The sequence below is a fragment of the Medicago sativa genome, chromosome 1 (genome assembly GCF_051527215.1).
Source record: "Medicago sativa cultivar Bolivia chromosome 1, Bolivia_mono, whole genome shotgun sequence".
NCBI lineage: Eukaryota > Viridiplantae > Streptophyta > Magnoliopsida > Fabales > Fabaceae > Medicago > Medicago sativa.
Window position 1 is genome coordinate 3,522,352 of NC_140749.1, and position 24,289 is coordinate 3,546,640.

The 24,289-nt window shown below is 35.9% G+C and overlaps 2 protein-coding genes and 1 long non-coding RNA gene across 3 annotated transcripts; 1 reads left to right on the plus strand and 2 right to left on the minus strand.

Moving 5' to 3' along the window:
- Window positions 1-2,946: 2,946 nt before the first annotated feature.
- LOC146951802 (uncharacterized) lies at window positions 2,947-5,475 on the plus strand. Its single transcript, XR_015032534.1, has 2 exons — window positions 2,947-3,375; window positions 3,540-5,475. It is a non-coding gene; the product is annotated as an uncharacterized LOC146951802 (long non-coding RNA).
- Window positions 5,476-5,477: 2 nt separating this feature from the next.
- On the minus strand, window positions 5,478-9,907 carry LOC146951803 (uncharacterized). Its single transcript, XM_085734283.1, has 3 exons — window positions 7,707-9,907; window positions 5,742-7,615; window positions 5,478-5,514 (listed from the first exon to the last, which is right to left on the minus strand). Exons 1-3 carry the CDS (start codon window positions 9,648-9,650, stop codon window positions 5,478-5,480), a joined length of 3,855 nt encoding a protein of 1,284 aa, XP_085590409.1. The 5' UTR covers window positions 9,651-9,907.
- A 10,655-nt stretch (window positions 9,908-20,562) lies between these two features.
- LOC146951804 (protein WALLS ARE THIN 1-like) lies at window positions 20,563-23,509 on the minus strand. The gene is made up of 6 exons (XM_085755956.1): window positions 23,159-23,509; window positions 22,652-22,714; window positions 22,323-22,439; window positions 21,775-22,228; window positions 21,533-21,684; window positions 20,563-21,037 (listed from the first exon to the last, which is right to left on the minus strand). Exons 1-6 carry the CDS (start codon window positions 23,377-23,379, stop codon window positions 20,848-20,850), a joined length of 1,197 nt encoding a protein of 398 aa, XP_085612082.1. The 5' UTR covers window positions 23,380-23,509; the 3' UTR covers window positions 20,563-20,847.
- Between the last annotated feature and the right edge of the window lie 780 nt (window positions 23,510-24,289).

Sequence of the window (24,289 nt, forward strand, 5' to 3'; positions counted from 1 at the left end):
TGATTACCAAGTCTGCCTTACCTTTTCTTCTCTTCTGAGGAATAGAAGCAGCATCAATCTTCTGCATCTTTCCTTTATCCTTGATAGAAATAGGTTTAGCTTCAGACTTAGCAACTTTAGCAATAGCAGCTTCTGACTCAGTACTGGTTCTGTCCTTCTTTCCTTTAGTAGGAGCAGCATCAGATTCAGAACTAGTTCTGGCCCTTTTCCCTTTAGGTGCATCAGAAACAGCAGCTTCTGACACAGCAACTGCTTTGGCCTTCTTGCCTTTCCCTTTAGCAAGAGCAGCTTCCTCCTGAGACCTCGCATCTTCCTCCAAGACGTACCCAGCTACTAATCTAGCTAAGTGTTCAGGATTACTTTCCTTAACTATGGAAGGAAAGTCCCTGATAATCTCAGATTCTTCTGTGGTCAACTCCAACCATTTCTCATCTTTAGGAGCTGTCTTGAAAAAGTGCATTGAATGCAAAGTCTTGCTACTGATAGTCTTCTCTGCAGTAGAAACTTCGAAGCATTTATCAGAAGCATCCCTTTTTCTTCTCAACAAATCCAGCACTTTCCCTTGATAAAAGATCTCAGAGAGCAATCTTCCATAGGGCACTTGTTTCCTTCCTTTGACTGTGCTTTCATTAATAGCCCAGCAGAGATGATCCAATACATATCTTGGAAAGTTTATCTTTTCCAGATTGGTCATGAAATAGATTGCTAGCTTCTGTTGGTTGTTGGGTTGATCAGACCCACCTGCTCTTTGAAAGAAGCAATCATTGCTGAATTTCACCAACATTCTATTGTGAATCTCCATTTCAGAAGGCTTAGCATCTTTGTTTCCACCCAGAAGAGTGTTGTAGTAGTTTTGCAGAAGGACATCATCCTTTTTAACAATTTCTTGAAACCTTCCTTCTGCATCCATTCTACAAGCTTTAGCAACTATCTCCTCTGTGATGATTACAGGAATACCCATCACTTCAGACCTTATCTCAAGGCTACTGAAGGAAGTGGGATTCAACTCAATCTCCTTCTTTCCTTTCTTCGACCCAGCTGGTTTATCTGCTGCCTTCACAGGCTTTCTATTGACAATTTCAGCCCTTAACCAGAAATCTTTGACCAAGTTCACATATGTTGGCCCATTTAGCATGTTGAAGTAGCCAGACAGTTTCTGAGTTTCTACGTAGCCTTCCATGTCCACTTCGTACTTCTTGAGTGAAGTGAAGTCCACTGGTGATTCTACTTGGACGATTAAGGATTTCCATGGAATATCCATAGTCTTCTCTTTGTAGATGGACCCAGATTCTGATACGCTTTGCTTGTTTGATGTAGATTCTGAAACTTTTGAGCTTGATGATGCCATTTGATGATTGACGAAGATTTGAAGAAGATGAAGATTTTAGGGTTCTAAGGTTGAGAGAATGCGCTTACTTCGCAAGAGGTTTGAGAGGAAATGTGTTTGTTGTGAGTGAGTAGTGTGTGAATTATCAAAGTGTTAAAAGTAAAACGATTGCAATTCAAAAGAGACAAACAAACATAACATTAATGACAAAATTAGGGGCGCGTGAAAAGTACTTTCAAAGCTATTAAATCATCATTGCCCTTTTTAGTTATACACCAACACATACAGGCCACGTAAGAAGTTCACAGAGTAACTACCAAGTTAGTGGGCCAGAAGTTATTTTTTAAAAGGTAACTCCCAACGTTTCCACTAATTCAACTATTCAGAAGCAATAAATCCAGCTTCTGGACTTCAGATGCTGACGTCATCAGAAGCGAGTTTTCCTCAGAACCTCAATAAAGAGCTTCTGATGGACTACTGCTTCTGAACTAACTTCAGAACCTAAAATCCTATTCAGGAGCAAGCAAACATCTAATCAGACACGTAATGCATGTTCAAATTTTTCTTTATAAAATCAAATCTTTCAACAGTTAAAGGCTTAGTAAATATATCAGCCCATTGATTTTCAGTATCAATGAATTGTATATCTAAAATTCCTTTTTGAACATAATCTCTGATAAAATGGTGTTTGATTTCAATGTGCTTAGCTCTTGAATGCAAAATTGGATTTTTAGACAAACAAATAGCAGCAGTATTATCCCAATAAATGGGAATACTGTTAGCAGTTATCTGATAATCTTCCAACTGATGTTTCATCCAAAGTAGTTGTGTACAACAACTTGCAGCTGAAATGTATTCTGCTTCTGCTGTAGACATAGCAATAGTTGTTTGTCTTTTGCTAGCCCAGGATATAAGATTATCACCCAGAAATTGACAATTGCCACTGGTTGACTTTCTTTCAATCCTATCACCAGCATAATCAGCATCACAGAATCCAATTAGCTTATAATCTAAGGATTTCCTATAAAGGAGTCCAAGATTAGTTGTTCCTTTCAAATACCTGAAGATTCTCTTGACAGCAGTCATATGAGATTCTCTAGGATCTGATTGGAATCTTGCACACAAGCATACACTGAATAAAATATCTGGCCTAGATGCAGTGAGGTATAACAAAGAACCAATCATACCTCTATACAGCTTCTGATCTACTTTAGCTCCTTCATCTTCTTTGCTTAAGGTGCACGTAGGGTGCATTGGAGTGTTCATCACTTTACAATCTTCAAGTTTGAACTTCTTCAGAAGCTCCTTTGTGTACTTTGATTGATGAACATAGACTCCATCTTTGCATTGATTGATTTGAATGCCCAGGAAGAACTTCAGCTCTCCCATCATGCTCATTTCAAATTCATCCTGCATTAACTCAGAAAATTCCTTGCAAAGAGATGCATTAGTAGAACCAAATATTATATCATCAACATATATTTGCACAACAAGAATATCTTTCTCAAGGGTCCTTCTGAAGAGTGTAGTATCAACCTGTCCTCTTTTAAAGTCATTTTTGATTAAGAAATTAATTAGTCTATCATACCAAGCTCTGGGAGCTTGTTTCAAGCCTGTAATATCTCCTCCAAGATATTTTTAAGCCAAGGGTAATTTAGACTTTTTGGTGGCCAAATATTTTTTTTTATATAGGAAAAGTATGGAATTTTCCACACAATTCCAATTTCCTTCTACACAAAAATATCACAACATTTTTTTTCCTTTCCCTCCCAAGAAGAAAAACCATCGGCTCTCTCCCCTTCACTATTCATCATGCTCTTCAATTTTCAAAACTCCCAAAATCACTCCAAAAATCATGATTCAAGCTTAGTAGTGATGTTATTACAAGTGTATAGCAAGAATCACAAGAAAAATTCATCTCTTCCTCTCACTAGAAGCAAGCCGCCCCATTTCCATAAAATTTTTTCAAAATCACATTATCTTACCAATCCATTGGAAGTTGCTTAAAAGCTTGATTTTAGGTGTACCCATGAAGTTTTGAGCCATTGGTAAGTCACAAAGAAGTCTTTCCTTTCCTCCATGGTTGTGTGGGTCGAACCACACCCTTCTTTTTTGGGGAAAGATTAGTTTTGTGAAATTCTCCATTTTTGTGCTTTGAGTGTGTTTAAAATGTTATGGGTATTGTGGTTTTAACATGTTTGATGATTGTAAGAGCAATTGGAGAAGGAAAGAGTTTAGCTAGTGGCTTGGAGTTGGAGGTTTTGCCACAAAGTTCATCAAAGGAACCAACACAAGAGTGTGAGTTCCCTTAGATAGTAAAAAACTTTCCTTTGGGTAGTTATATTATGCCATTAGAATGATAATATATGATTTTGATACATTAGGACATAATTAATGATGTTATAACATTAGGTTAATTCCCCTTGCTAGTATACTCTAAAAATAGCTTTTATGTTAGATATGTTTATGGTAGTGTTGAAATTGGAGGAAGGATAATTTGATTAATTTTAGTGTATGTCTGCACAATTTCGGCTAGTGCTCTGGAAAATAAATTTGTTGAATTTTTATAACTTTGACACAATTCTTTGATAGTGTAAATGAAGCTTTTATGGAAATAAATGGCTTTAGCTTGGATAAGAATTTTAACACTCATTTTATCAAATTTGTAGCAAATGTGTATAATGCCCTATGTGAGTATTAGTGTGTAGATTGGATGGTTTATTAGAGTTTATTAGTAGTAATGATATCGTTACTTGTGTATTGACATTGATAGTTCGTGGGTTTAAAGAAGTATATGGATGATTAGTAATAAAAAGAACATATAAAGTTATACGATATGTGTATAGATAATTTAAGAACTTGTTTGGAATTGGATTAAGATGGTGATTGATGGAATTTCTATGAATTATTAGAATAAGTTGGCATAATTATAGCATGACTATTATGCCATATGAACGGTACATTTGAAACAGAATAAATATGAGATAGTAGAATGGTTATTTCTGAATTAGTGTATCCTAAAATATCTTTTATGTTAATAAGTATGTTTATGCTAGTATAAATGTTGGAGGGAAATTCTATCAAGACAATTGATGTATAAAATTATAGAAATGATTTGAAAGAAAGAAATAAAAATGAGAAAATTGATGAAAACTCCGTTTGCTACAACGAGAGATAATGTAGCCTATGACGTACGGGTCATAGTAATGAATTCTATATCCGTTTGCTACAACGAGAGATAATGTAGCCTATGACGTACGGGTCATAGTAATCCGTTTGCTACAACGAGAGATAATGTAGCCTATGACGTACGGGTCATAGTAATCCGTTTGCTACAACGAGAGATAATGTAGCCTATGAGGTACGGCTCATAGTAACGAACGAAATGTATAATTAATGATATGAAATTTTAAGTCAAGAATTATTTGAATAATATTTGAAAGAGAACAAAAATAAAATTATGAAATCAAGGAAAAATTCTAAGGACCCTCCAACATGAACACTAACATAGCATACGCATGTTAACATGAAAATTATGTTTGGAATGAGTTAGCTACGAAGAAATATTTCATGGGCATTTTACCAATAGTTGGAAATGAGGAATTTTAGTTATGGAACTCCGGCTTAGTTAGCCGAAACTAGTTGTTATCGAAAAAGAATCGGAGACATACTCAAATAAGTATGTCAAAGTATAAGCTATACCAGAATACGATAGATCGGATATATGTTATGATTAGTATTATGTTTATGATTAAAGTTATGAGTATGACTATATTTATTATATGATTTGTTCAGAGAATATTTATTTATTTTACCATTTCAATGTATTAGTCGCCAAGTTTAACACACATGCTAGATATCTTAGGTGATTTCTAGTAGGGGTGTTTCGTTCTGAATGGCCGACTCTTTTATTTATGTATATTCTAGGGTCAATTGATGTATCTACAACTATTTGGATATCTAGGATGTTTTATTTTGAGTTGTACAAGTAGTATGAAAATAAAGATGTTGTTTGGAGATTCTGGCTGATAGAACAGGTTTTTAAAACAGGATTTACATCTTGGAAATGTTGAATTTACAGGGGAAACTATGTCAAAATTTCAGTAAATATTTTTATTGAAGTGAAAACCGAATTGGAATTGTTTTTATTTTATAGTTTGTCAAGATGAATCAATAGGCTTGCCGGGCTAGAATGTTCTAGTTTGTGCGCCGGTCACGATTAGTGTTTTGGGTCGTGACAAAGCCATATAGTGATTTCTTCAGTTTAAAAACATGGTCAGGATATTTAATATCCTCAAATCCAGGAGGTTGCTTGACATACACTTCTTCTTCTATGACACCATTTAGAAAAGCACTCTTGACATCCATTTGATATAATATTATGCCATGATTAACTGCATAGGAAAGAAGTAACCTGATTGCTTCCAATCTTGCAACTGGAGCAAACGTTTCAGTGTAATCAATGCCTTCTTGTTGACTATACCCTTGTGCAACAAGCCTGGCTTTGTTTCTTGTTACTTCACCTTGCTCATTCAGCTTGTTTCTGAATACCCATTTTGTTCCAATAATGTTCTTGTGCTGAGGTTTGGGTACCAGATCCCACACATCATTTCTTTGAAATTGATTCAACTCTTCTTGCATAGCTAGGATCCATCCATCATCTGAAAGTGCTTCATCAACTGTTGTAGGTTCAATCATTGAGATTAGTCCAATCATTGACTCCTCTTGTCTGAAATGTGATCTTGTTCTTCTTGGACTATCCTTGTTTCCAATGATTAGCTCCTCAGGATGTGAAGACTTGTGTTTGAATGTGTTTCTGGGAGGATCTGCTTGATGTGAGCCATCTTGTGCTTCATCAGAAGCAGCTTCATCTTGTGCTTCTGATGTGGGTTCAGCTTCTGGACTATCTTCAGACTCAGCTATCTGATCAGGTTCTGGAGTAGCTTCAGGAACCTGTATCTCTGCAGAACTTTCACCTTGCTTTGAAGTTTTATCTTCAAGCTCCTTGTCATCAAATTTAACGTGCATAGATTCTTCAACACAAAGTGTTTCTGAATTATACACTCTGTATGCCTTTGACCTTTCAGAGTAACCTAAAAAGATTCCCCTTTGGGCCTTGGCATCAAATTTCTTTAGGTAGAGCTTGTTGTTCAGAATGTAACATGTACATCCAAATTGATGAAAGTAAGAGATATTGGGTTTTCTTCCTTTAAAGAGTTCATATGCTGTTTTCTCCAAAATAGGTCTAATATAGATCCTGTTTTGAACATAGCATGCTGTATTCACTGCTTCTGCCCAAAAATGTTTTGGTAAATTGTTTTCATGAATCATGGTTCTGGCCATTTCTTGTAAAGTTCTATTCTTTCTCTCTACAACCCCATTTTGTTGTGGTGTTCTAGGAGAAGAGAACTCATGGAAAATTCCATGTTTTTCACAAAAAGCTTCAAATGGCTCATTTTCAAATTCTCCACCATGATCACTTCTGACTTTGAAATTTTTTGATTCTTTTTCAGATTGAATTTGAGTGCAGAAGCTACTGAATACATCACACGCAACATCTTTACTCTTTATGAATTTCACCCAAGTCCATCTGCTGTAATCATCAACAATGACTAATCTATATCTACTTCCATATAGGGATGCAGTACTCACTGGTCCAAATAAATCAATATGGAGTAATTCTAAAGGTCTTGAGGTTGAAACAATGTCTTTGGTTTTAAAAGATGATTTCACAATTTTCCCTCTCTGACATGCACCACAGAGTGCATCTGAATGATAGTCAATGTCTGGTAGCCCTTTCACAAGTTGTAACTTACTAAGCTTAGAGATTAACCTCCAGTTAGCATGTCTCAACCTTCTGTGCCACATCCATTTCTTATCATTCACTGATAGTAGGCAAACCACCTTCTGATCAGCCAGTTCAGAAAAATTGATTTTATAGACATTGTCAACTCTCTTTCCCTTGAACACAATGGATTTGTCTTTCTTGTTGATTACTGTACAGTTGGGTTTTTCAAAAAGCACATCATAACCATTATCACAAAATTGACTAATGCTCAAAAGGTTATGTTCAAGACCATCTACCAACCATACATTATTAATTGAGGTAGAGGAATTACCAATAGTTCCTGTACCTATGATCTTGCCTGACTGGTTGCCCCCAAATTTCACATTTCCTCCCTCTTTCATTGTTAGGCTGAGGAACATGGACTTGTCTCCTGTCATGTGTCTTGAGCAACCGCTGTCTAGGTACCATGATCTTTGCTTTGGCACTGCTCTTAGACATACCTGCATCATTGACATTTTTAGATTTAGGTACCCATTGTTCTATGGGTCCTGGAAGGTTATTACTTAAGGCTTTACTCTTCACTTCTTGTACCTTGTGATGTGAGTTGGGTTGCTTCTGATTAACCATCACCTTAGGTTTTGGTACTTCAGAAGCAGTAACTATCTTCTTCTGAAACTTAGACTTCAGAACCCCAGATTTTGGTTTCACCAGACTCTGAGGAATAGGTTCTGATCTTTTCAGGATCCTGACCTTTGAAGTCTTGGAATCAGATTTGATCATAGCCTTTGACTTAGAGTTCTTTGGCGTTGAAGTAATCTTAGCCTTAGGACTAGAAGCTTCAGGTTCTGATTGAACAACAGTTTCCAACTCAGCCCCTTCTGGTACAAAGAATGTTTTCAGACCTTCCTTGATGCATTCACAACAAGATTTTAGATTGGTTTTCTCAAGTTTCACTTCTGGAAAACCAATTCCTCTGCCATTGTTCTTGTAAATGCTATAAATCATAGAAGCTACTCTGCTTCTGTCAATGCCAGATATAATAAAATTTTCAAGAGCAATTTCATGGTTACTTAAAGGTTTTTCATTACACTTTTCTTGTAGCTTCTGACATAAAAACCTGAGCTGATCTTCATATGTTTTACACATGAAGTCAAAGCCCCTAAGTCCTGGTTCAGAAGCTTTCAGATCCAATATAGTTGATTTTTGCTGTTGTACCAAATCAGCATATTTTTCTTTTAAATCCTTCAACTCATTGGTTCTTACTTCAAAATGTGTAAGAAGTTCTTTAAGTGACTCAACAAGTTCATCTCTGGGAATTTTGGAATATACCTCGTTTTCATCTTCTGAGTCTGAATCTGATCCAGCTTCTGAAGTTGCTGTTGCTACCAACCCAACAGCTACCTTTGCATCTTCATCAGCTTCCTCTTTATCAGATCCAGATTCACTACCCAAATCATCCCAGGTTGCCATTAAACTCTGCTTAATCTGCTTCTTGAGTTTGCTTGGTTTAAATGTAGACCTCTTTGACTTGTCCTTTGACTTTTCTCTTTGAAGATCAGGGCATTCAGCAATGAAGTGTCCAGGCTTCTTACAGTTGAAGCATCCCTTCTGATCTTCTTTCTTTGAGCTTCTGGAGTTACCCCTTCTGGAGAGAAACTTTCTGTTCTTCTTGGCCAGATATTGAAGTCTGTTTGAGAGCATGGCCATTTCAGCAGCATCTGGTTCAGAATCTGAACTTGACTGTTCTTCCTCTTCAGATTCAACTACTTTGAGAGCTTTTGATGACTTGCCTTTGGATGGAAGAGCTATTGATTTACTCTTCTTAGTAGACTCATGTTCATTAAGACTTAACTCATGAACTTTGAGAGAACTAACAAGATCTTCGACACTTAAAGTGTTTAAATCTTTAGCTTCCTCAATGGCAGTCACTTTTGGTCTCCATCTGGCAGGTAAGCTTCTGAGTATCTTGCTTACATGATCAGAAGCAACATAGCTCTTCTTTAGAATCTGTAGCCCAGAAACTAAGGTTTGAAACCTTGAGTACATCTCCTCAATAGTTTCATCATCCTTCATCTTGAATAACTCATACTGATGTACAAGCAGGAGAGCCTTTGCTTCTTTGACCTTCTTGCTCCCTTCATAATTTGAACAGAGAGAAGCAAACATAGCTTTAGCAGTGGATTTGTCACTCATCTTCATATACTCTGCTTTGGGTATGGCAGTGACAAGGGCTCCTCTGATAATATGATGCTTCTTGTAAAGTTTCCTCAGTTCTGGAGTATGTTTCTTTCTATCCACAGCAGCTCCTTCTTCATCAAGGACTAAATCACCAACACCATCTTCCAGAATATCCCATAATTCTTCATCCAGGCTCATGATGTAACTGTAAAAGTTGGTCTTCCACCAAGAGAACTCTTCAGCATCTCCATTGAACTTTGGAACTTTTCCAACACTGGTTTTCTTACTATCACTATAATCATGTGAGACATGTTTATAGCTAGTATCACTAGAACCAGTAGGAGGAGGAGTAGACATGTTTTTCTCAGATCTTTGACTGTTGCACGGTTAAGTGTTACACAACAGACCAAGGCTCTAGATACCAATTGAAGGTGAGAAAAACACAAGAAGGGGGGTTGAATTGTGTTTTGAAAAATTCTTCTTTTCTCCTAAAAACTGAACACACTGATCAGAAGCTAGGTGAGACAGCTTCTGAAGTGATAATCAGAATCTAAATGCAGCGGAATAAAACAGAGAGAGAGAAGAAGAACGACACAAAGCAATTATACTGGTTCCTTCCACAATCCGGAAGTAGTCCAGTCCCCCTTGCACTTCCAAGGAGATTTCACTATGAGTAATATCTGATTACAAATGCTCAAGCACACAAGCAAGAGACTTCCAATGCTCAAGCACACAAGCAAGAGACTTCCTTTGCTCAAGAACACAATCAAGAGACTTCCTGCTCAAGCACAACTGCTAGAGACTTCCTAACTAAACAAAATTACACAGAAAATTGTTTAAGGTTGAACACTTGATATACAATCAGAGGTGCTCACAATACAAATCAGATACAGACTCAATGGACTTAAGAATTTCTAAGATATGACTTTGAGACACAGAAATTCTAAGTGAATGCAGAACAATTTCAGCAGAGGTTTGGTACTTGTGAAAATCTTGTGAGTCTTTCGTTTAGCGTTCTTGCATTACCAATTCTCTAGGTCTTCACTCCTTTATATAGAGGTGTGAAAGAGACGTTATGAAATTGCCAGCACACCAAAGAGTCGTTAGTGAAGCTTGATCTTTCACCAATGATCTTTTGCCTGATTTGGTTGTTGTCCTATGAAGAACCAATTTGAAATCCATTCCTTATCCAAAGGAACATATATGCAGGCGAGACCGTATTCTGGAGCTATTTTCTTGTCTTGAAGCGTGGACACAAAACAGAGTAGTGGAGAACGTGGTTGTACAATTCGTACAAAGTACAATGTCAACGCTTTCGTCCAAAATGCAAGCACAAGCCTTCAAACACCTTTGAAATGACCGTTGCAAAATTCCACTAATCCTTTGTTTGTGTTTTCGAATCCAATGGACAGCTTTTGCATTGATAATTCTTCAATTCTTGAATCTTTTGCAAATCCAGTTGAGATTCAGCTTCTGGTGAAATAGCTTCTGATGAGGCAGCTTCTGATGATGCAGCTTCTGATGATATGACTTCTGCAGCTTCTGATGACGCAGCTTCTGATGATGTGGCTTCTGGACCTCTTGTCTTCAGAAGCACTATTCTTCAGGAGTGGCTTACTTCAGGAGCGCTATTTCTTCAGGAGCAGCTTGACTTCAGGAGCACTTTGCCTTCAGAATCATCTAAGCTTCATTTTCTTTTGCTCTTTATTTGCTCATTCAGAACCAATGATGATGTAACTTTATAATTATGGTCCTGTACACTTGAACAAATATTAGCTAGTCCAATTTACAATTTTTAATACCTTGTTATCATCAAAACTCTTTAAGGTTCATTGTTAAACACATTTTGTTCCAACAGTAGAGTACGCTCAGCTTGAGGTGGAGTTGAACACACCGGTAATGGTACGGCTATGGAGGACCTTGGGTGCTATGCTCTATGGTGAGCAAGGGATTTCTTCATAAGGTTGAAGAATGTATAGCACGGCTTACGGGATTACCCTAAAAAAAAAGGCCAAGGGTGATTGGATGCAAGGAGACCTTCAAGGAAGCGGGAGATGTCCTGTGTTGAAGATGTCATGGTGAATGCTTGTGGGACTACCTAAAATACCTAGCGTAGTTAGACTGCAAGGACCTTCGAGAAGGCGGAAGACATTCCGAGGGCTGAAGGGATGGGAGGTGTATACTTGTGGATTACTCTAAAAGCCAAGGGTGATTGGGAACAAGTAGATCTTCAAGGAAGCGGGAGATGTCTCGTGTTGAAGAGGTTATGGTAAAGGCTTGTGGAACTACCTAAAATTCCTGGCGTAGTTAGACTGCAAGTACCTTCGAGAAGGCGGAAGACATTCCGATGGCTGAAGGGATTAGGGTGCAAACTTGTGGAGCTACTTGGTGTAGTGGGAACAAGGGAAAGAGCAGCAAGGTGTTGATGTTAAATGGGCATCATCACTAATTTGGAGTCAAGGTGGAGATTGTTGTGAAAGTGACTCAAAATTGGAGTTTGGAGGCCAAAAATTGATGTTTGCTGAAAGTACAAATCGGGGCCCGAATGGCAAAAATCGGGGCCCGATTTTGGCTGTCTTTGGGAGCAGTTTGGTACTGGAAAAATCGGCGCCCGAATGGTAAAAATCGGGGCCCGATTTTGCGTGCTGTTATTGATAGACGTTTGGCAAGTGTACCAAATACTATCGAAGTAGTAAAAATATCGATCCCACGAGGACTGTTTTTAACTTCAATAATTCAATTTCGTTATATAATTAGGATGTGTAAAGTTTATTTTGTTTTGCCACTAGGCAGTAGATTTGGTTTGATTTTATGAAATCAAATAAAAGAGAATAGATTTGATTAAGATAATACGAGAGAAAGATGAGATCAGATCCGTCGAATCCTCTAAGTTCCCCTAATTGGTCTACTGCACCTATTTGTTATGAATCCTTTTCTAATTTACGATGATTAACAAAATAGCCCTAATCAATCCCTTGAGTTAGGACCCTCTTCTTAAACTACAGCCCCTAATTCCTTAGGTGGTCTAATAATTCTTGAAGGTTATACCGAACGTTAACCTATTATCACTAACAAACGATTATCTATTCCCAGACTAACCCTGTTTATTAGAACAATTCAATTAGGTCTAAGTTGAAAGCCATGGTCAGTGGTCATTCATTCTCACAAAATCAAGTTATATGTGATCAAGATATAAAAAGCATTAAGAACAATTGAATTGAATAAACTAGAATTGAATTCATAAACAAAATAGAGTTTCACAGCAACATGTGTCAATTAGGGTTACAAAGATTCATCTCGGATCTAATCTCTAAGAGATTTAGCTACTCATAATCGAGTTTACAAATAGCATAATCAATGAAATAATTAAAACATACATGAATTGGTAAAAGGATGAAGAAATCGCCCTTCTAGCCGTCTCCGATGTCTCAAAATCGCACTTTGCTCTCCAAAATCGTAACCCTTGTTCTTCAGATTGAGTGCAGTATTTATAGAAGTCATGGGCCTGACCCATCAAAATCGCGCCGCGCCTTGTATAATGGCGTGCCGCGATTTCCTCTTTACAGGAAGTGTGTAATTTTGCTTCAAAAATCGCAGCACGGCTTGAAATTGGCGTGGCGCGATTTCCTTCGAACAGACTTCAAATTTTAAGCTTTTTGCACTCCAGAACAGTATAAATTGCATGAGAACTCTATCAAAATGTCACAATAAGTCCCTAATATTACGTAATGACAGGATGTCATCACAACCCCAAACTTAAACCATTCCTTGTCCTCAAGGAATTTGCTTGCAACAGTGACAAACGACAGTAAAATAACAGTTACCTGACAAAACGATAGTACCCAAAAGTTCATTCTCCTTCTAGCTAAAGATGAGCTAGTTTGACTTGTTCGCATCCACCAATTCACAACTCCACGCAACAATATGAAATAGGGTTCTACCAGTCGACATGCAGGTCTACATATTACCATACGCTTGAAAAGTTTCTAAACATCAATCAAAGTCAATATCATTACACACTTTTGAGGTCTTTAGGGTTATAACGGGGCTTAGGTGAAAGGTGGGATATATTTGGATAAGTAGGCTACACAAAATTTGAGTTAGGCATTCCTACGGAAATTAAAGCACAAAATTCAATCCTTCGATCATTCACCTTGTGGAATAACAATCAATGCAAAGGTACTAGAGAATATTTTTAACATTTAGGGACAATCGAGTTTGAAGTTACTCGGATTTTCAATGTTTTGTCCCTTTTTCATCATTCAATTCCTTTTTTTTTTGATACACCATTTTTGTGTGTATTTTGCATGACAATTTCATATTTTATTCATTTTTGTTCTCTTATTCTCTAGTACCCCCACCCCAAACTTAGTTGGTTGCAAATTCCAATAGCAACCCCAAACTTAATCTTTAGCAACACTCTACAATGCCTTAACTTAGAAAATACATTAAGGGACAAGTCCTAAAAGTCTCTAGGCTTGTAATGTAGTTTGTCACCGAACAAAAAGTTCTAATCCTACCGGCTCACAATTGGTTAAGAAAGGATAAATTTAACAAATTAAAACAGGGTAGGCTTCAAAAAGGCTCACAGGACCAAGCACTTTTGCCTCAGTGTGTAATTGACAAAGACCAATCAATAATAGAGAAACAATGCAAGTTCTAGAAATGTAGTTGCATGGAAAACTAATCTAAGTATAAGTAAATTGAAAAACAAATTTTGGCAATGAACCTTATGGCTGAGATTTCTGGGAGTATGTGACTACCTAGCAACGCCGTACACTTCGCCTTTGAATCAAGTCACCCCTCCTTTAGAACTTTTGGAATACCGTTTCATCAAACAACTGTTACTAAACTGGAATAGGTCACATGAAACAAAACAAATTCATTAATAATAAACAAGTGCAGGAGCAATTACAATAGGGAAATAAGTTCAATGGACTTCGACATTAAAAAGAAAATAAAGAAAATACATCAAAAGAAAAATGACTGAAAATAAAATACAAAGCAGAAAATGCTAATCCATCAGTAGATCAGCCCATGTTCACATCATCATGGTAACATCTCAGCATAGGTAAGCATCCGGGACTTTTTCCAAGTAGACCCAGGCCTACACATCGTGGTAATGATGTCTTCAAATGTATCCTCTGTCATACCAAATCTCTCCCTCCTCAGTTTCTCAACCCAACACTCCTCCGGTGGTTGAACATTCAGCCATTCATTAAGAGCTTCAGGGCTGAAATCAATGGTCTTGCCTCGAACAAAAGTTTGAAAGGGTGTATAGGAAACCCGTGCATTTGCAATGAATTCAACAGTCACAGTTTTGTTGTTCACTTCATTGATCATCTCATTCAACTTCGTCCACCCCTCTCCTTCGTAATTCAACCTCAAAGAACGGATACCTAACAAGCCTTGTGAAGTCAAACTCTCTCTCCCCCACAACTTTAAAACTTTTCATGGATTGGTGGAACTCTTGGGCTTGGTCATTGATGAAATGGATGGCGTTTTCGGGTGGTTCGGATGCGGCACGAGGGCGTTTAGTTTTGCTTGTGGATGGCTTGGGGTTGGTGGCTTTCTTTGATCGGGTGTTTCTTTGGTTGGAGGCCATTTGTGAGTGAAAGGAAGATGGTGAATGGAAAATTTGTGGAGTTTTGGAAAATTGGTGAATTGTGGAGGTTTAGGTTGATGAATGGATGATGAATTTGCGGTTTGATGATGTTTAGGAAGTGATTAAGATGATGATAATGAAGGAATTTCGTGGTTAGGTTTGTAGGGAAATTTTGACAGAGTAACGGTAGGAAAATGGGAATGGGAAGGATGGTGAAAAAGGCTGGTTTTTGAAACATCTGGGCAGCTTCCAAGCAAAATCGCGCTGCGGCCAAACACAAGGCGCGGCGCGATTTCATTAAAACAGGGGAAGTGCTTTTCTGTTCCTCAAAATCGCGGCACGCCAAATTACACAGAGCGGCGCGATTTTGATGAAACAGGGAGTGTGTTTTGCTTCCTCAGGCCAAATTTTTTTTTTTTTTGTTTTCTTGAAAAATGCCTGAGTTCATTGAATTTTTGAAAAACTTTTGAGGAGAGAATTATGCAAGACATCAGTACCTTGCATGATTTTCTTGGCAAGAGGTATATTTTGAACAAATTTTTAAACTTTCCTGCCTTGTAATAAAAGAAAAGAAAAATATTTTTGTATTTTTGTATTTGAAAGCAACAAAATCATACCTGAAAAATAAATAGTGGGTTGCCTCCCACCAAGCGCTTTCTTTTACGTCATTGAGCTTGACGCTTCAACCACTGTTAGGGTGGCAAATATGTCAGAAAGAACACATCATCCTTCTTCTTCCTCTTGTTTGGTAGGAATTCCATGAATTTGTAGCAAAGAAGTAGATGCTCCCATGCTCTCACTGTTAAACCTTTAGAGTTTAAGCTCTCCCACCGTAAAGAAGGACGTGCATCCATTTGCACACGAGTGATTTCCTCAACCTCCGTTGGTTCAGACTTCGGGAAAATGTCAACACTCCTTACTTTGGGATTTTCTTCCACAACAACCTTGTGACATTCAGTCTCCATCTGAACTAGCTTCCTCTGAGACTCATGTGCTTTCTCAACAAGATCACCACACTGAACATCAAACTTCTCAAATAAAACTTGATTTGACACCAAGAAATCATCTACAATATTCGGAAGTTGAGTATTGTAATCGATGTTGATCACCTCTTTCTTCCCTTCACCATCACTACCTGGTTGATTCGCCTCATAATGACCACAACTCGAGATTTTGTTGTCCAGAATTTTGATCTTAAAAGATAGCATATATTTTTCATACTGCAACTTAGCAATCTCTTCTGTGTCATAGAGGAGTACCCTGTCTATCATAGCTGCAAAACTTGGATAAACTTTTCAGTAGCACAGTACAATGAGAAGAAAACAAAGAGCATAATATTTTTTTTTCTTTTTTTTTATAAATATATATACAAAAATATAAATGACAGAAATCCTAAATAAAAACAAAATTGAAAAATTGAAATGACTCAACAGTCCCCGGCAACGGCGCCAAAAACTTGATAGACGTTTGGCAAGTGTACCAAATACTATCGAAGTAGTAAAAATATCGATCCCACGAGGACTGTTTTTAACTTCAATAATTCAATTTCGTTATATAATTAGGATGTGTAAAGTTTATTTTGTTTTGCCACTAGGCAGTAGATTTGGTTTGATTTTATGAAATCAAATAAAAGAGAATAGATTTGATTAAGATAATACGAGAGAAAGATGAGATCAGATCCGTCGAATCCTCTAAGTTCCCCTAATTGGTCTACTGCACCTATTTGTTATGAATCCTTTTCTAATTTACGATGATTAACAAAATAGCCCTAATCAATCCCTTGAGTTAGGACCCTCTTCTTAAACTACAGCCCCTAATTCCTTAGGTGGTCTAATAATTCTTGAAGGTTATACCGAACGTTAACCTATTATCACTAACAAACGATTATCTATTCCCAGACTAACCCTGTTTATTAGAACAATTCAATTAGGTCTAAGTTGAAAGCCATGGTCAGTGGTCATTCATTCTCACAAAATCAAGTTATATGTGATCAAGATATAAAAAGCATTAAGAACAATTGAATTGAATAAACTAGAATTGAATTCATAAACAAAATAGAGTTTCACAGCAACATGTGTCAATTAGGGTTACAAAGATTCATCTCGGATCTAATCTCTAAGAGATTTAGCTACTCATAATCGAGTTTACAAATAGCATAATCAATGAAATAATTAAAACATACATGAATTGGTAAAAGGATGAAGAAATCGCCCTTCTAGCCGTCTCCGATGTCTCAAAATCGCACTTTGCTCTCCAAAATCGTAACCCTTGTTCTTCAGATTGAGTGCAGTATTTATAGAAGTCATGGGCCTGACCCATCAAAATCGCGCCGCGCCTTGTATAATGGCGTGCCGCGATTTCCTCTTTACAGGAAGTGTGTAATTTTGCTTCAAAAATCGCAGCACGGCTTGAAATTGGCGTGGCGCGATTTCCTTCGAACAGACTTCAAATTTTAAGCTTTTTGCACTCCAGAACAGTATAAATTGCATGAGAACTCTATCAAAATGTCACAATAAGTCCCTAATATTACGTAATGACAGGATGTCATCAGTTATTTTTCAGAAACGTATTTTTTGGGCCAGATTTGGTACAATTTTATGGGAGTTTCTTTTACTATAAATATAGGCATTGTATCAGTGTAAACCTTGAGATAAAGGGGGCTGAAACAAGGGTTTAGAAAGGCAACAACAAAACTAGGGTTTGTATAGAGTTTGTCTCTTTGGAACAAACGCTAGGTTTTGAGGGTTGATTCACCTTGGGAAACACTATTAGGATTGAGTCTCTTGGTTACGGGAAGAGGCTGGGATTTGGGTAGAATTAGGCGGGAGACTTATTCTTGTAATCCATCTCTTTTGTAACGTTACTCATCATATAGTGGAACGGAGGGCTGCTCTCTCCCCCAGACTAGGTCAATTTGGACCGAACTGGGTAAACAGATTCTTTGTGTTCTCTCTTCTTCTTTTCTCTTGCTGTGTTGTTTTCTACTTTTGGCTTGTGATTATAACTGTTCTATTCACTTTGATTATTGGTTGCTTTATTATCCCTTGCTCCACACATCAAGTTGTTATTGGTGTGAGTTTTCTCATCGAATCCGCAACAATAGTAATAATGGGCCGGCCCAAAGCCCGATGGGCCAGCCCGGCCCGGCCCAATTTTTGTATGGGCCAAAAAGCCCGAGTGTGCTTTTGGCTAGTTTTTTTAGGCCCGACCCGGCCCAAAAATATGGGCTTTTGGGCCGGCCCGTTAGCCCGGCCCATTTTTGACAGCTCTACTCACAATCCCCATGATTTAACACTACACGCAGTCCAAGAATCATGGTTTTGAAAAATGTAGATTTGGACAAATGATCAATATGTTGGTTTGTTTGTTTCCTTTTTCATACCCTTTACCTCTTTACCTTACCCTTAAGTTTGACTTTGGAAAGATAAGGTGAGCTATTGTCACTAATTTATGCAATTTAAAGCTACTTTAAATGATGCATGATCGTATTATGTCATGTACTTTTCATGTGCAAATGAGATATACCCCTTGTATACAAATAATGTCCTAAATAGTTTAGTCTTTTTATCACATGGTTACTCCACATTACCTTTAAAGCGCACTGTTATTTTGACATGGCTAGTAATTCGTTACTTTGACATGGCTAATAATGCAAAGAAAAACGGAAGTGTATAAAGAAAAAGCAAATAAAAAGGAGAAAAGAATTGATCTTAACTCCATAAGCATCAATACCTAACGAGTACTTCCATTGTGGAGAAAAGAAGATAGGTATCTAATGAGAAGTGTCTCAAATAGATACTCTCTCGGCGGGTCTCACTTTTTTAAAAGAATTAATTATTGAAATATAATGATATACAATTATTAATAGATAATAAATGGGTTCCGTTTAAAAAACTTGTGTGAGGTGATGAGTTGGAGAGATTGAATGTTTATTAAATATTACAATTAAAAAAATTATAAATGAGTAATGTGTACGAGTTAGACCTATTTAATTACTCAAAAATTGGTCTCTCCTGGTCTAAGGATCCATTTACATGGCCTTTTAATGATATTATCTTGGGAACTTTTAGTTGATCAATAACCTAAATTTTCCCTATTGTCTCAAGTTGTTTGTGTCTTCACAAGAATCAACATGGCATGTTCGCGTGTAGCCTCATGGGGGCAGTATATATTAGAAAGTAGAAACAAACTTTGTATACTTGTCTCTCTTTTCTTTCTTTTTTTGGTATCAATCTCCACATACTTGCTTTATATCGACATAATAAATAGATCATAATTCAAAGTAGTTTGGGATTTGGATCAATCCTAAATCCAAACGAGCCAAACTATCTATGTATACTTAGTAAATCGATAGTATAAGTGAGTTAAACGTTAACATTATTGAAGTTGTATTGTAGTTTAAGGTATATTTGTGGTTGAAAATGTTTTTTTTAGTACTCAAAAGCATACAAAAATAGAGATTAAGGGCCTGTTTGATTCGCTTTTTGAAAACAGTTTTTTAGTTTTTGAAAATTAGAAAAGAATAAAACTTGTTTGATTACTCTTTTGTACTCTCTCCGTCTCACAATTATTGTCTCTTTAACATTTTATTTTTTTCTCAAAATAATTGTCACTTCACAATACCAATGCAGCATTTATTATTTTTTTCTACTATTATACCCTTATTTATTGAATTACATCCAACTAACTACTCCACTAACTGCAATTAATAAGGGTGTTTTAGTAAATGCTACTAATTTTACCATTGAAATCAACACAATTAATCATTTCCTTAATAACCGCGCACAAACCTTAAACGACTAATATTATGAGACGGAGGGAGTAATTGATAGTTTTAAAAACTGTTATCCTTTTTCTCTTTTTTAAAACTAAAAAATGGAAACACCAAAAACATGTTTTGCTTTTCTGTTTTTGGTTTTCAGTCTAAATAACACGGAAAATTATGACAAATTTCATTAATGGCAATTTTGTAAATATAGCAACAAGTTTTATAAAAATTGAACACGACCAAGTCAAGTGGAGGAGCTACCAAACAGTATTTCTTTCTGGGTCATGTTAACCAGTGCCCCGGGGCACTAGTTAAGCAGCCAAAATTAGAAAGAAAAAATAAAGTCAGCATTAAAATCAACACTTTTTCAAATTTCAAAAAACAAAATACACAATTTTCGAGAAAACATTTCCCTTTATAATCCTTAACTAGTGCCCCGGGGGCACTGGTTAACATTTCCCTTTCTTTTTTATTGTTTTCTTAAAAATAGTTTTTTTAAACTTTAAAACTGATTTTCAATTGAATATTTATAGAATCACTTTACCTTTCAAAATTCTAAATCACATGCACACGCCCTCGACCATTTCTTTTCACAAGACATTTTGTATGCTTGAAATCGAGCTTGTTTCTTGCAAAGTCATTTCTGACACCCACTATTAACTTTAGTAATTAATTACTAAAAGTGTGCTTGATATTTTTACCAGCATGCATCTAGGTCATTATGTTTATGTAGTCGTTTTAATTGACATGAAATAACTTTCGATACAATCCGACCAAAATGATTACTCCGTTTAAGAGTCACAATTTCTGTCTTATCAACAACTTCATGCTTGCCAATTACCATACTTTTGAAACCACTCCCAATTCTAATCTTGAGAAATTTGTTCCCTTCCACGTCATGATAATGATGACTATATATTTGTAATCTCAAATAATTTTTTCCGTAAATCAAACCATAAAGAAATTAACTAACATATATATAAAAGCATATGGGACTAATTTCACAAGGCTCTAGGCCCCACTTTTAGTGACATCCACTATTACAACATGTTCCCATAAAAAAAAAAAAAAAAAACTCCCAATCTAAATAATCTACTAAGAAAGCATTTGAATAAAAAGAAGATATCACAACACACACAAGCATGGTACTATAAGGTAGTAGTAAATAATTCATTGATTGATCAAACATTTTCTGTTGAAGAAGATAGGAATGGTTGAGTGAGTGATGCTTTAGCGTGGCTTGCGGGTCTAATGATGCTATGTTCTGTTGATGCAATTGCAAGCTGTTCCTTTGCAAATAATTTCTTCTCTTCACTTTTACCCCACAACACAAAGTATAGTCCAGCTACTATCAACACTGCACCAATGATCCTGTAATATAAAAGGGATATTATTTTATGAATAAAGTTAAATCAAAAGGGAACAAAAGATAAAGTTGATGTTAATTAATAGAAGCACACGAGACATGATCTTCCATTCAATAGTAGTATATCCTATGATGATTTTTTGCTTCAACTTTTCTAAGTTCTCACCCTAAATTAGGTAACAAAAACTTGATCATAGGGATATGTGTGTGTCAATATGTTAAAAATTAAATCAAATAACTAACTTTATATCGATTGAACCAAAAATAAAATCACAATCAATGTATAATCAATCTGATAAGTTGTTTAATAAATACAACTCAGATGATAAAATACCCTTTATCTCACTTTAGGTCATTCCGAAGGCGGTATCATTACATAAGATACGTGGTCAAAGTTATCAAGCTTTCAAAAATGAAATAATTGCTTTGTGAGTGTTTAGGACACAATTTATTTATCATAAACATTTGAATTAAGGATCGTAATTAGGATTAGGACTAACCCGCCCAAGTAGAACTCTTCTCCTAAAGCAATAGAAGCCATGATGGCTACAACAAAAGTTTGAACAGGTTGATACACTGCAACAAACACTGGACCTCCTCTATCAATGCACCATATTTGTACTGCAAATGCAATTCCAGATGCCACCACTCCCTGCAAATTAATAAAAAAAATAAAAATTAACATATTAACATTTGTCATTAAAAAAAATTAATTTAAACCTAATAGTCGTGGCTAACTAACCGCGTATAAAATGGTGAAAGCTTCACCACCAGAGTGAAAAATCCAAGCCTGAGCATTTCTTTCAAAAACCAAAGCAATAAGAAGAAATTGCAAGAGTCCAAAGAAACATGTATAGGAAGTGACAGAAAGACGAGCAGGGTACTTCTTAAGGACAGGTGCTTGAAACACAAGCCAAGCAGACCAAGACAAACAATGTCCAATTAGATAAAGACATCCAAGTGTCCAATTTTTTCCCTTTGCATCACCAAGTGACATTGTCCCAAAATCAATCATTGGTACTGTTGTTGTTACTTCTGTTATTATTGTTGTGCTTGTGCCACTATTTAAGTGACTACTTGGACTATATATAGTTGGTCCTTGATATAATGTAATCACTGATGCACCAATTACACAAAATATTGTTCCTGCTACTTTAGCAATTCCATCTTTTCGATTCAGTCTCACTTGCTCTATCCTGTTGATAAAATTTTGCATATGAATTTTTTTAGTTAATGTGTCACATAATATACAGTTTAATTTGTCACATAATATGAAATTTTTTTACTTGCCTTAGTATGACTGCCATGAGAAATGTAATGGCAGGGACAGAGTTCTGTATTGCTGATGCAAAGGTAGGGGATGTGTTATCCAACCCAAGCAAATAGAAACCTTGATTTGCTGTAATCCTGTATAATTCAGCATATTATTAAAGGTATAAAGGCCTTAATTTAATATAATTAAATATAATGATTATTGTACAACTTTCAAAAGTGAATTTAAATTTTATTCCTTTAATTTATAAAATTAATTTTTTTTATCATTGAGCTGACATCTAAATTAATTTAGTTAATTTATAGTTGATTAAAGTTTGCATGTTTTTATATATAATTATACATACCCAATAAGTGCGAGAAAAAAGAACTGGCAGAGGAAGTTTAAATTAATCGGTGGTCTGTCCTTCCTGAACAAAAAGGAAAAGAAACAAGCATGTGAGAATCATAGATAATAAATAGACATATAAACAAGTAAATTACTAAATGTTATTAATAATTTATTTTATAATTTTAACAATTAATATAGGGTTAAAAATATTTTTAATCCCAATAAAATTACATATCTTTCAAATTTAGACCTATATGAAACTTTTGACAATATTTAGTTCCGTTAAAATGGGAACTAAAACGTGCCCATTTTTATAAAAGGTTATGACTTAGTTAATAATTTTTTATGGGACTAAAATCATAAAATAAATATATAAATGTTAAGAGGCCTTAAGAGAATATGCTAATTAAGGAATCCAATAAAAAAAAAAAACTGTGGTTGAAAAATTCCATGTATAATGTACAAAATTTCATGGATGAGGGTGAATAGTGTTAATGAAATTGTTAAGAGGAATGGTGCTAACTTTTCCAAGAAATAAGCAAATGGAAGGAGGAGAAGCAAAGCAATGATGTTCCTATAGACAGGGAAAACAAGTTTGCTAACTCCCATGTTAAGTGCAGCTCTTGAAACAACATGGAAACCAGCATAACCAAACTGCAGGGCCAACATGGCCACATGCAGCTGAAATTTCTCAGGGATAGAACACCACATTCTCTTGGAAGAAGCTGAACCTAAATCAGCCATTGTAGAATAACTGAATTGATGTGTATTATAGAGTATAGACTATATAGCTTGAATTTTGACCAATTTAATTGAGGCCTAGCTAAAACCAAACAAGTGTTGGTTAATTAGCAAAAGAAAGGTGGGAAGTGGTGAAGAGAAAATGAAAGTAGAGGGGGATATAAATATAGTGTAAAAAGGTGTATAGAGATTACTAAGGAATAGAGAGGTATGGCCCACAATAGTCCTAAAAAGAATTTGTGTCAACTATTTGTTATCCTTTTATGTTTTTTGATTGTCTCCCACATTCTTTGCTTAATCAATTCTGTTTGGCTGACAAGACAACCCCAACCGCACTTGGCTTCAAATTGAAAACAAACAAAACAAAACCAAAGAGAAAATATATATATACTCATGCCTTTGCAAGAATTGACCAAATAGAATATACTAACTTAGATTCTCTCCCTCTCTTTGTATTGCATTTGTTAAATAAAAATATGAATAATTCATATTTGAAATGTGGATTATATATGCATCATGTATCAATTCTTGTATAAAAAACCAATTTGTAGTGTATTAGAATCGAAGTTTCAGGTTGTGTATTAGAATGACTGGCGGTGTGGAATGATTCGAGAGTTTTAAAAGCCCAAACCTTGATGGAGCCAATTTGGATTTCATTAAGGAATTTTGAGAGGTTATTTTGGCTAATTTTATGAGGTACTTGCATGAGTTCAATTCAAATGGTAGGTTGATTAAAAAAATATTATCCACATAAACACTACTCCATTTTAACGTATTAGATTTTAGACCAATCTCATTCATTGGTAGGACGCGTGTATAAGTATTATCAAAGATGTTTGGAAATAGATATAGTAGTGTTATGAGTATGGTTATTGTAGAAACTCTGACAACTTACATCAAATTTTGTTAAATC